Consider the following 12,944-nt stretch of genomic DNA (forward strand, 5'->3'; position numbering starts at 1 on the left):
TATCCTCCTAGGGAAGCTCAGGAAGTGTGGGCTGGATGAGTGGTCGGTGAAGTGGATAGAGAACTGGCTGAATGGCAGAACTCAGAGAGTTGTCGTCAGCGGCGCTGAGTCTAGTTGGAGGCTGGTGACAAGTGGTGTCCCCCAGGGGTCAGTACTGGGCCCAGTCTTGTTTAACTTCTTCATCAACGACCTGGATGAAGAGTTAGAATGTACCCTCAGCAAGTTTGCTGACGACACCAAACTGGGAGGTGTGGTAGATACACCAGAAGGCTGTGCTGCCATTCAGCGTGACCTGGATAGGCTGGAAAGCTGGGCAGAGAGGAACCTGATGAGGTTCAACAAAGGCAAATACAGGGTCCTGCACCTGGGGAGGAACAACCTCATGCACCAGTACAGGCTTGGGGTGGACCTGCTGGAGAGCAGCTCTGCGGAGAGGGACCTGGGTGTCCTGGTGGACGACAGGTTAACCATGAGCCAGCAGTGTGCCCTGGCTGCCAAGAAAGCCAATGGGATCCTGGGGTGCATCAAGAAGAGTGTGGCCAGCAGGTCGAGGGAGGTTCTCCTTCCCCTCTACACCGCCCTGGTGAGGCCTCATCTGGAGTACTGTGTCCAGTTCTGGGCTCCCCAGTTCAAGAAAGATGAAGAGCTACTGGAGAGAGTCCAGCAGAGGGCTACGAGGATGATGAGGGGACTGGAACATCTCTTCTATGAGGAGAGGCTGAGGGAGCTGGGCTTGTTTAGCCTGAAGAAGAGAAGGCTGCGAGGGGACCTTATAAATGCCTACAAATATCTGAAGGGTGGGTGTCAGGAGGATGGGGCCAAGCTCTTTTCAGTGGTGCCCAGTGACAGGACAAGGGGCAATGGGCACAAACTGAGGCACAGGAAGTTCCGTCTGAACATGAGGAGGAACTTCTTCCCTCTGAGGGTGACGGAGCACTGGAACAGGCTGCCCAGGGAGGTTGTGGAGTCTCCTTCTCTGGAGATATTCAAGACCCGCCTGGACGGGGTCCTGTGCGTCCTGCTGTAGGTGACCCTGCTTCAGCAGGGGGGTTGGACTAGATGACCCACAGAGGTCCCTTCCAACCCCTACTATTCTGTGATTCTGTGATTCTGTAAGCAGTGTCCCGCATCACACCTCGGGGGGACTGCCCTTCAGATGTGACTATAGGATCCCAGAGTTATCTCCTGTTCTCAAGTAGTATAGATATGGCTAACTGTAAACCAATTCAGCAATGAGAGATATGTATACTACATACTGCGAATTATTGCAGATAGGTCTGAAAGGAAAAGACTAGAGATGTTTCTCCTTTATGTGGAATACAGGCACATCTTATCTACTGGCACTGACGTGTCTCAAATCCACAGAGACGATGTTACCAATGCCATCATTTTGGTCATACCAACTGCCCATTACTTTGTGTGCACATTTCCAGGTTGCACTTCCTGGGTAGACGAAGGGAGAGCCGTGGATGTTGTCTACCTTGACTTCAGCAAGGCTTTCGACACAGTCTCCCATGATATCCTCCTAGGGAAGCTCAGGAAGTGTGGGCTGGATGAGTGGTCGGTGAAGTGGATAGAGAACTGGCTGAATGGCAGAACTCAGAGGGCTGTCGTCAGCGGCGCTGAGTCTAGTTGGAGGCCGGTAACAAGTGGTGTCGCCCTGGGGGTCAGTACTGGGCCCAGTCTTGTTTAACTTCTTCATCAACGACCTGGATGAAGAGTTAGAATGTACCCTCAGCAAGTTTGCTGACGACACCAAACTGGGAGGTGTGGTAGATACACCAGAAGGCTGTGCTGCCATTCAGCGTGACCTGGATAGGCTGGAAAGCTGGGCAGAGAGGAACCTGATGAGGTTCAACAAGGGCAAGTGCAGGATCCTGCACCTGGGGAGGAACAACCTCATGCATCACTACAGGCTTGGGACGGACCTGCTGGAGAGCAGCTCTGCGGAGAGGGACCTGGGTGTCCTGGTGGACGACAGGTTAACCATGAGCCAGCAGTGTGCCCTGGCTGCCAAGAAAGCCAATGGGATCCTGGGGTGCATCAAGAAGAGTGTGGCCAGCAGGACGAGGGAGGTTCTCCTTCCCCTCTACACTGCCCTGGTGAGGCCCCATCTGGAGTACTGTGTCCAGTTCTGGGCTCCCCAGTTCAAGAAAGATGAAGAGCTACTGGAGAGAGTCCAGCGGAGGGCTACAAGGATGATGAGGGGACTGGAACATCTCCCCTACGAGGAGAGGCTGAGGGAGCTGGGCTTGTTCAGCCTGAAGAAGAGAAGGCTGCGAGGGGACCTTATAAATGCTTATAAATATCTGAAGGGTGGGTGTCAGGAGGATGGGGCCAAGCTCTTTTCAGTGGTGCCCAGTGACAGGACAAGGGGCAATGGGCACAAACTGAGGCACAGGAAGTTCCGTCTGAACATGAGGAAGAACTTCTTCCCTCTGAGGGTGACGGAGCACTGGAACAGGCTGCCCAGGGAGGTTGTGGAGTCTCCTTCTCTGGAGATATTCAAGACCCACCTGGACAAGGTCCTGTGCAGCCTACTGTAGGTGACCCTGCTTCAGCAGGGGGGTTGGACTAGATGACCCACAGAGGTCCCTTCCAGCCCCTACTATTCTGTGATTCTGTGATTCCATTTCTTGTCTGCCCATGCCTGGCATGAGACTGAATTACAACAGCTCAAGATGGAATTACACAAGATGGCTGGGAAAACAAAATGCTTGAAGAGCAAGCAGCCTGTGTTTTGCTGAGCACAGCGGTCTGGAAGTTCATATGGTGAGAACAACTTCTCACTGTCTATACACCATGAAACGGATTTTAGAGTGTGCCTGGGGGGAGCCCCAGATAATACCACCTTTGAGCAAAACCAGGTGCTAGACCTGAGCTGAAAAATGCCTATTTTAACTCAAAAATACTTTTACAAATCCATTTTGCTGTTTCTTTGTGGTGCTAAATGTTCTAAGGCACGTGGGCTCTTGAAACCACTGTGGCAAACAAGAGGAGGACAGAGTTTCTGTCTCTATCAATTTACAGATCTATTTGGAAGAAACAGCCACAACGGGGGAAAGCTGCAAGGAAGCCAATCTGACATATACGAAAGCAGTGGTGGGGAGAGCTATCCATCACCACAGCATTGCATTCCTGAAAGAGTCAATGAACAAGCCTTTGCAACAGGGGAATCATATCAAAGTAAGGGAAAAATGATCGCCAATCACCGAGGAAAGTACAAGTAACTTCCCTAGGAAAATCTTAAAAAACAAGTAGGACATAACCTTTCGTTAAGAAGTTTGCAGCTCAGACAGATTCAAATCACCACCAGTCACTAGCACATAAAACGACATTTTCAAGTGTACCTGAGCTGTACATACTGCCATAAGGCTGACGGAGCTCCCAGCCCAGGTTTCTGCATGCAGGTCTTGTAGTTTGGGAATGCAATAACCCCGATGTAACTGGAGCCATCAGAAGTTGCTCCAAGCTCCCCGGCTATGGCCATTTCGCCCTTTTGCTTCCCAAGGGCAACTACATAAATTCTTTCCCAGGAAAACCTCTTCACAGGAGAATCCATGTGAAGAAGCTGAGACACTGTTCTGTCAGCGGCTTTCCTTGGATGCTTTTTTCAGGGAAATTTTTTGTGCTATGGAGGTACTGGAAATGACCCAGAGGAGGTTGTAAGCACAAAAATGAAAGGGTTGCATTTTGCCTAACACACAAGAATATCTATAAATAAGTAACTTTGAACCACACAATACACTTGAAAATTTCCATCTAGTTAAAGCTAGGTCAGTGATAAATTAAAATCAATTGTATAAATAGGCAACTGGTTGCAAAAGTTATAGATGTGATGTTTTTTTTTGACTGATAAAGGAGGGCTTTGTTCCATCTGAAAATTCATAAATTATCGTTCATATGCTGGAGCAGGTTTCTCCATTCTGCTAAATTACAGCGCTGTTGCATTGTTTAACATCGTATTTTTTAATTTGAAAATGGGCTGTCTCTTCAGAAAGTGGCAGTACCTGAAGAAATATGTAGTCATCCTGCACAGTCAGGGAATCCCGATCAGTGCCACCAGCAAACTGGACTGTCATTGTCTTATCAGAGCAATTTTGAATCTGGCAAGTGATGTAGCGATAACCTGAGGGAAGACAGACAGAAACATATGATAGGGCTATCAAGGGAAAAAGAAGCAAGCAGTATAAAATGTTATTCATGTAGGGAAAGCGCTGCCTTTGCCAGTCGAGTTAGTTGTAAAATTATTGTATTAAACCCTCATACAAGAGTTTTTCAATCTCCAGTGTAGTGAGAATATATTAACTGCTTACAGTTCAGATCATTCCCGGGAGGCAGCCTGTTATTATCCAAATTTTGCTGGTCCAGAGAGATTAGGGGTTAGAAGAATGAGACATTCATGGGTGGGGATAATAGAAGGAGCCTCTTTTCTCACTTAACCTATGCACAGAGCCAAATTATTCACTTGGAAAAATTGCAGCCTGACACAACGTAACTGAAATCAATAGATCAACCTCAGTATAAAATTGTGATAAGTAAGAAGAGAATCAGACTCCATTTAATAGACAGCATGCAGAATTTTAAAAGCTGTTTTCAGAGCTCTGTAGGAAAGTTAAGACACGCTATTAACACATTATTGGAACTGCTCTGTTGGGGCAGGACTTCTATATTCAGAGTCAATACCTTGCTGAAAGAGCCAGGACTGATTTATATCTGTAGAGGCTATGGCCTCTCTCCTCCTTTCCATTTAGCAATGGACAAGGAACATCCTCTCTGCCTGGGCTATTAGGAAAGCATCACCACATCTTTGATGCAACCTGCTCTTATCAGAGGGAGCAGAGCTAATAACCATGTCTCACACCAGCTGTAGCCCAAAGACCTTCTCCTAGATTCAAGCCCTTGTACAGCTCACCCTTGGTCACAAGCTTCTGAGCACAAAGTACATGAGCGACATTCCCACGTGTAATGAGAAAAATGTTATATACACAGTCCTGTGTCCAGATTGTTAATTGTCCCCATGCTCCAGATACCATATGACAGAGCAAATGATGCACCCCCACGCATGTCCTTCATTACTTTTGCAGTGTGATAGGAAATGCATTCCACACTTTCTGGCTTTCAAGTGGAAAAGACCAAACCAATATACTAGACATGAATATTTGTTTTAAAATCTGAATCTGTTTAAGATGCAGCTAGAGTCAGTCCAAGTTCTCCTGCTTGTGTGCAAATCATCACCACAAGGATATTTGAGCAAGCGCAGCAATGGGCCATAGAAAAGTCTTGCAGCTATTCATATTTCACGACAAGCATTATAGTTCTTCATCAGATATGTAGTACAAAGATCAATGGCAATGCTCATACTGACCATAAGTGCACAAAGTCAGTTTGTTGAGAGCCCAGCCAGGAGATATTTCATAAGAGTTTTTCTTTTTCTGATGTTTCTGTGAAATTAAAAAAATTCTTTCCATCCAGCTACTGAAGAATCTTCTTACACTGTGTCTTAACAGAGCAGCTGATGGGGCTATGTAGGGATCACCAAGCCTCAGAAATCTCACTGCTAAAAGATTTGGAAACTTTGTCATCCAGAATTTAACATGGTAACTTTGATTTTTTTTTTTTTTTTTAATAGGGCTGAAATGAAGAAAAGCTACTGGATTGGGCAAAGTCAAACTGTGCATTCTTTACAACTCCTTTTTAAGACTTCACAGGAACTTAGATGATCTGATTCAAGGAATTAAACTATCTTTCAAGAGTACAATTGGCAACAATAAACTATACAAGCTTTTGGAATCATAGTGACTTTAGGACAGAAAATCCTGACTGCTAATCTCCTTTTGCATGTATTTTCCTTTGGAAGTCTCAAAGTACCCTGGATTCTGTAACATGAGGAAATTTTGGGAGATGGTAGTTAGTGCAGTAGGACTGACATATGCAAGAATTCATTTTAACAGACGCTTACCCAGCACTAACACTGCATTGCCAGTTTTATTTGCAAATCAGGAAAAAATGTTCAACGTTTAACTGCCAGAATAAATTGCACTACTAATGGACATTTTCAGTGGAGCATAGCATCTGGACATCAATTCATCTTAGAGTGAAAAACAAGTAAATTTTAAATTATACTATATTTTTATACAACAGGACAGCTTTGCTGACTACAGACAAACAGAGGAAGAATCTGACTTGCACAATTTCTGTTCTGACTAGTTTGAAAAACAATCCAAAAAGTACTCTCTAAACCAAAGAGAAATGACTATACACTAGGGTATCAATTGATAACGTTTTCATTTGCATACCTCCACTGGGGTCCTGGATTTCCATATGAACTAAATCAGGGTCTCCATCAACTCCAGCAACAGCCCTGAGAACATAATATAATGAAGTTACACAAAGCCAGCTACAGAATAATAACTACGTGGATGGAAGAAAAGAGAGGATTTCATACTAACCAGTTTCAACATTCTAGCTGGGAGGTTAAAATGAACCCTATTTGTAATGTCCTATTACTAAAACATAGATGGAAACATTATTTTTTTTGTATATTTCTTTAGAATCTTTTCTATTCAAACTAAAACACATAGGATTATTCGGAGAAATGAACAGAAATATGTATGTAATAGGAAACAACACTTCATAACCATAAATTGATAAATATACACACACAGAGATATGCACACACTCACATGCACTCGCAAGCTCTAGAGCATCTTTTTACAACTACCTTTGACATTTGAGAATACAAGGCAGATTTAGTGCCAAAAAATACCTAAATTCCATTCTTATTAGAAATATTTTAAACTTGACACACAGCTTCTGTAATGAACTGGTAGAACTTGGATTAGTATCTTCAGAAGAAGAGTAGATTCTGCTTTGACAAAGGAAGAAAGTGAATAAAAATTTTGACAAGAATATCCTGAGAAGGAAATTCAGTCAGAATTGATCAAGCTGCAGTCTAACTTTGAAAAGTTGTAATGGGAATACAGACTGATGTTCTCTTAATAACTCCCATGTCCAATGTGCTGAGGCAAAAGATTAATATTCTATCCTCAGGGTTTCCATCTCAACCTGTGAACGGCAGCCCCAGTTGTGCTTTTTTCTGACCCTTCCATGGTCATTAGTCAGGCAGATTCTGCAGAGAAAGCTTTGAGCTGACAGCTGTGCTGTCACTAAGCGAAGCAGAATCCATCCCCACTCCCATAGCTACACCGCTCTTCACAAGGCTCTTCACTGGCATGGTAAGAGTCCATCAAGTCAGCAGATGTGAGTTGAAGACCCGCAAAGGAGATACATTGAGTGATAAAGTGCAGCTGCATACAGATATTAAAAACACCCATTAAAATACTTAAGAGAAAATTATCATTTTGATACAATTATTAATAATCAAATGCAATGAAGCTATACTTTGGATAGAGATTACATCATTGTGTAATGATTTTAATAGCATTGATTTATGAGGATCAGTTAAAACTCAGACTTTGTAATTGGTGGCTCCTTGGGAATGCAGGCCAGGGGGAAGAGCCTGGATGATTTCCACTGCTGCATAACAACCAGAAATAATCCCATGTGCTGGTTTTCCCTAATAAGATAGATGATCAGTCCAAAGACGGAAGGGGAGGGTGAGGGATGAGGCCCCGCCAAGCCACGAGATGTGAAGAAAACTTCCAGTGGGATTTTTTTAGTAAATGCATGGAAAAATCTTGCATTTACTAAGAAAATGGTCTCTGAAGCACAAACTATTCTAGCATTGTAGAGGCAACACATTAAATCAGAAAAGATGTTATATTCAGTGAGGTCTGATAAGAATATATATGAGCAGAGGGAAGGGATTGGTGAACTTTTTTGCTGTGTGCGCTGTATTTATTTTTCTAGATATTCACAACACCAAATCAAACCTGCTATCGCCTCTGCAGTCAGCTTTTTGAAGGAAGAAAATGAGGTTCTCTGAATATTTTACTTTTTGTGCTGGACCTCATGTAGCTGAACCACAAACTAATAGAAACTTCAGAGTTTAAATTTTCTGAGGCTCAGCCTGACATGCTGATCACCATCAATAACGCATAGATAGTTTTTGTGTACTTTTGAAACCACCTCTTTTACATATAATTTATCACAAACACATTTTCATAAGCACAGTTCAAGATATTTGTCAATATCTTTACCTTCTCATATTTCTTTCAACAGCTCCAAAGTGACAATGATCTGATGTCTACTGTGCTCCTCCTAACATTGGAAGCGAGCACAAGTAGCCTCTAATCTTGTTTCCAGTGTAATCTTTTAGTGCAAGAGGTTGTATCTGGTCTGTTTTAATGAACACTGCACTGACACAGAAAGTGAAGGTTTCCAACCCAGATTACTTTTCTTCTTTATACTTTTATTTGAGTAGATGTGAATAAATCACAAGGAAGCGGTTTTTTAACCCAGCCAGGAAAAAGTAATACCTCTTTCCCCCTGAAGTTCAGACGTATCCCCTACCTCTCCTTTTAAAATTACCCTTTATTAGCCAGGAGACCAGTTATTTCCAAAAGGTAAGTCCTCTATTCCTAAATCAGCTATATCACCATCCACGGTGTCGACTATAAAGAAGGTTTAGGATGACAGCTCCATGCCGCAGCTTGACAAGGATTTCTTCTTATTGCTCTACCAGATTAAGCCACCCCATTCTGTGTCCCCAGTCTTGGTTCTCCTTCACTGCCTCAACCATCCCATTGAACTTGCCAGGTCCTGACACTGGGGATTGTCTAATTTGAAGGTGACCCCACAAAGATGTAAGCCTGTAAAAGGTGTAAGGCTGTCAAAAGAAATGATCATTAAGCTATACTTGTAGATATCTAGCTTTAAACAAGTCTAACAGGTTAGATGGACCCCATAAGTGCAGAGCTTATGCACTCTGAAAGGCACAAATTAAGTAGAGTATTTAAAAATATGTTTTGTGTGTTTCATTAATCGTATAGATAAGCTGTAACAGCAAAGACTCTGTTTACTCACTGAAGAAGTTACATCCTCAAGGTCTACTACTGAATGCCAGCTGCAGAGCAGAATTTCTGAACTCTGAAGTCCCTTTACCCAGCTTTACACTTAAGAATTGTCCTTTCTTCTTTTATTGAAAAAAGACCCCATCTACTATGGCTGCTAAGAAAATCTTCAGAAATTAGTATAACTAATGCAGAGAACTTGAAGCTATATCCCTGAAGAATAAACTAATCTACTCATTCCAGTGGACTCTGCCCATGCGATACAGCTTTCTTAAAATGATGGCCAAACAACATACATACAGAAACAATATACAGTAAATGATTCACTTAAAAGAAAGGCTCAATTGTATGTTTTTTTCACATCAAGGGAGAAATGTAAGAGAATTTTTTTTTCTATTTTCATTTAAAAACTTACTACTACCACATCATAAATGTATTGTAGTAGTGTGAGTATTGTGTCCACACACCCATTCACAAGCACAGTTTTCTGTTCCTCAGCTGACTTTAGGATAGAACCTCTTCTGTCTTATAAAGCACAGTCACAATGGACCCTGATAATCCAACAGCTTCTTCCTCTTCTGTTGACATTTCACCATCAATTTTTATTTTTTTTTCCTCATACAGAGCCAGCATTTTCTCAGGAACTATCTGGGTTTTTTTCAGCAGTGTTTTTGGTTTCCTTAGAACTCCCCCACTTTTCTTCTCAAAGCAGTTTGCAGTGAAACTGTTCATATCTCAGAAATCTGGGACTATTTATTTGTTTCACTTGGGTAAAGGAGGGCTCGCCCCTGAATTTAGGGTTTTCTGGTTTGGGTTGTTTAAGTGTTTGACATTCAACCATTAAAATTTCCAATTAAATTCAGACTAACTTTAATTTTAGATCAGATGAGTCTTTGTCTAGGAAAAGAAATATCTCTTGACCAAGTATACCACGCTGGATAAAGCAAGTACAACACGCCAGCACTTCAGATCACATAACAGCGTGGTTACCACACTTCTGAATTAAAATAGCCCAATTTGATTGTCAGGTGGTGTATATAGGCAGCCTCAATATGCTAATTCCCTTTCCTGTGAACACAGCTTCCCATTATCTCCCTTGTGCTTGTCTGACACCATGTTGAGCCTCTTGGGAAAACTAGTGCTGTAGAATGGAATTTTAGAACTTTTTGGAGGGATTAGTTTTCTGTTTCTTAAATCACCATATTATCATAAAGGTTGGAAAAGATCTCTAAGATCATCAAGTCCAACCATCCACCCAACACTACCATGACTGCTAAACCATGTCATGAAGTGCCACATCTACACGTTCTTTGAACACCTCCAGGGATGGTGACTCCAACGCTTCCCTGGGCAGCCTGTTCCAATGCCTGATCGCTCTTTCAGTAAAGAAATTTTTCCTAATATCCAATCTAAACCTCCCCTGACGCAACTTGAGGCCACCTCCTCTTGTCCTATCGCTAGTTACTTGGGAGAAGAGACCAACACCCGCCTCACTACAGCCTCCTTTCAGGTAGTTATAGAGAGTGATAAGGTCCCCCCCCTCAGCCTCCTCTTCTCCAGACTGCACAGCTCCAGCTCCCTCAGCTGCTCCTCATAAGATCTGTAAGACCAGATCATGCTGGCAGTTGAGTGCCAATCTTGTTGAAGAAAAGCAGCAATACAGCCCCTTCTGGTGGCACAGAGGTGAAATTGTCTCAGCCCTGGTCCAGCCTTTATGCATGTCTAACTTTGCTTATGTCATAAAGCTGTATCTAATAAAACATGATCAGAAGCAGAGGGAAATCAGGGCACTTTTGTTTCTATTCAGGCCTGAATTTGGTCTCCTGAGGGACACTAGGATCCTTTCTTCCACATATGATTTTTTAGACTTTACGGAAGTTCTCCCGAAAGATAAGCGGTTGTGAGACATAATTCTTCACATTTCTGCATTAGTGCTCCACCAGGTAACTCCACTGACCTTACCAACATTCCATCAGCATGAATATGGTGCAATGGAGGGGACTAACAAGACCTCTGTGTCTGCCTTGGTCTGTGTATAAACATGTATTCCATCATGCCACCACTAGGTATTTTATACTTTTAAAAAACCATGCTAAAAGCCTAAGAATTTCAAATTTTCTGCTAAGAATTCCAATTATGACACCTTTGGCATTATTTTAATAATAATTTTTCTTTTCTTCACCTACCTCTCTTCACAGACTGCCCCAGTATTTTCTTACTCTAGTTGCATGCAGTGTTAGAAAAACACCGTCATCTGAAATTTCATATTTATGTAATACACATGAACAAAAATTACCACTGACATATAACAGTACACATCTCAAAATGTGAATCATAAGCATCAGTCCCTTATACAAGAACTATGCTTCGTGTTTTACTTCAGGTAGGAAACACTTCTTTGCTTCCGGTAGTCCAGGCTCGTTTTGTAGGGGAGCAGTTGTTTGCAAACACTAATCAAGTAGAGTCTGCTATGGATGTCTATCTTGTCTACCTCCAGTGGATCCCTTCACTGTTAAATATTGGATGCTGTTCACTTGGGTGCATATTAATCCAGAAATATCTTCAAACAAGACATCTCAAACCAAAAATGAATCAAAATAAACCTGCTTGCTGCTATGATAGAGCCTCCAGTCAAAGCCCATATGAAAACTTGCTGGCCTCCTCTTATACCTCTCTCATAATCTCTGAATATGAAGTTAATCCAAAAGGGTAACAAGTTCCTAGTTCATACTGACTGATTTCTAGCAATTAGCTTAAGGGCACTGCCTTGCTTAGAAAGCAAGTCAAAAGCATGCAAATGTTCTCGCCAAGTAGCTTACAATGGCATTGGCTCTTGGCAGCCTGGTTACTCAGAGAGACAAAACTATGATTTCATTCATCCAAGCTAAAAATACATTTGGATATGACTGGTGTGTTTCAAGCCTTGCTGCCTTCACATCCTGCTTTGAAAGGCGCATCTTCAATGATTCAGTCAATGCCCTACATGGCCAACGTGTGCTGATACTTATTTACTGCCTATGCTTAAATGCTTTTTAACAAAAGCTTTTTTCCTGCCACCTTTATCCAAACAGCAGCGCTGAAGTGGTTTTTTATTGCCACAGATTGACCTTAGCTGGTCCCCAGGTGCTCAGCAAGCCACTCTATCACTCCCCCTCCTCAGCTGGACACGATAGGGGGAGAAAATAAGATTAAAATCTCATGGCTCGAGATAAGGTCATAGAGATTGCTCACTAATTAGTATCACTGGTGAAATAGACTTGACTTGGGGAAGATTAATTTATTGTCAATTAATAACAGAGTAAGATAGTGAGAAACAACAAACAAACTATAAAACCACCTTTCCCCCACCCCACCCTTCTTCCTGGGCTCTAGTTCACTCCAGATTTCTCCACCTCCTCCACCCAAAGCGGTGCAGGGGGATGGGGAATGGGGGCTGTGGTCAGTTCATCACACATTGTCTCTGCTACTCCTTCCTCCTCACACTCTGCCCCTGCTCCAGTGTGGGGTCCCTCCCACGGGAGACAGTCCTCCATGAACTTCTCCAAAGTGAGCCCTTCCCAACGGCTGCAGTTCTTCATGAACTGCTCCAGAAAGGGTTCTTCCCATGGGGTGCAGTCCTTCAGGAACAGGCTGCTGCAGCATGGGTCCCCCATGGAGGTCACAAGGCCTGCCAGCAAACCTGCTCCAGCATGGGCTTCTCTCTCCACAGATCCTGGCAGGAGCCTGCTCCAGTGTGGTCTCCCCACAGGGTCACATCCTCCTTCGGGCAGCCCCCTGCTCCGCCGTAGGGTCCTTTCCAGGCTGCAGGTGGGAATCTGCTCCACTGTGGGCCTCCGTGGGCTACAGGGACACAGACTGCCTCACCATGGTCTGCTCTATGTGTGGGTAGTTAGGGCTTGGCGGTCTGAAGATGTCGCACTGTACGGAAAGGTAGTGTCCCCCCCCTCTCCTGATAGCCAATAGCGTTTA

At 43.3% G+C, this 12,944-nt stretch overlaps 1 protein-coding gene across 4 annotated transcripts in view; it reads right to left on the bottom strand.

Annotated features, from left to right (window-relative positions):
• The window catches only part of SORCS2 (sortilin related VPS10 domain containing receptor 2), a 595,440-nt gene that overhangs the window by 101,566 nt on the left and 480,930 nt on the right, over positions 1–12,944 (bottom strand). For all 4 annotated transcript variants that reach the window (XM_075420456.1, XM_075420460.1, XM_075420458.1 and 1 more), the window contains exons 6-7: positions 6,300–6,364; positions 4,011–4,129 (exon numbers count right to left, since the gene is read on the bottom strand). In XM_075420456.1, coding sequence (XP_075276571.1) covers positions 4,011–4,129; positions 6,300–6,364 — 184 coding nt within the window. The remainder of the gene's footprint in view (positions 1–4,010; positions 4,130–6,299; positions 6,365–12,944) is intronic.

This window comes from Opisthocomus hoazin, chromosome 5 (genome assembly GCF_030867145.1).
Source record: "Opisthocomus hoazin isolate bOpiHoa1 chromosome 5, bOpiHoa1.hap1, whole genome shotgun sequence".
NCBI classification, from domain to species: domain Eukaryota; kingdom Metazoa; phylum Chordata; class Aves; order Opisthocomiformes; family Opisthocomidae; genus Opisthocomus; species Opisthocomus hoazin.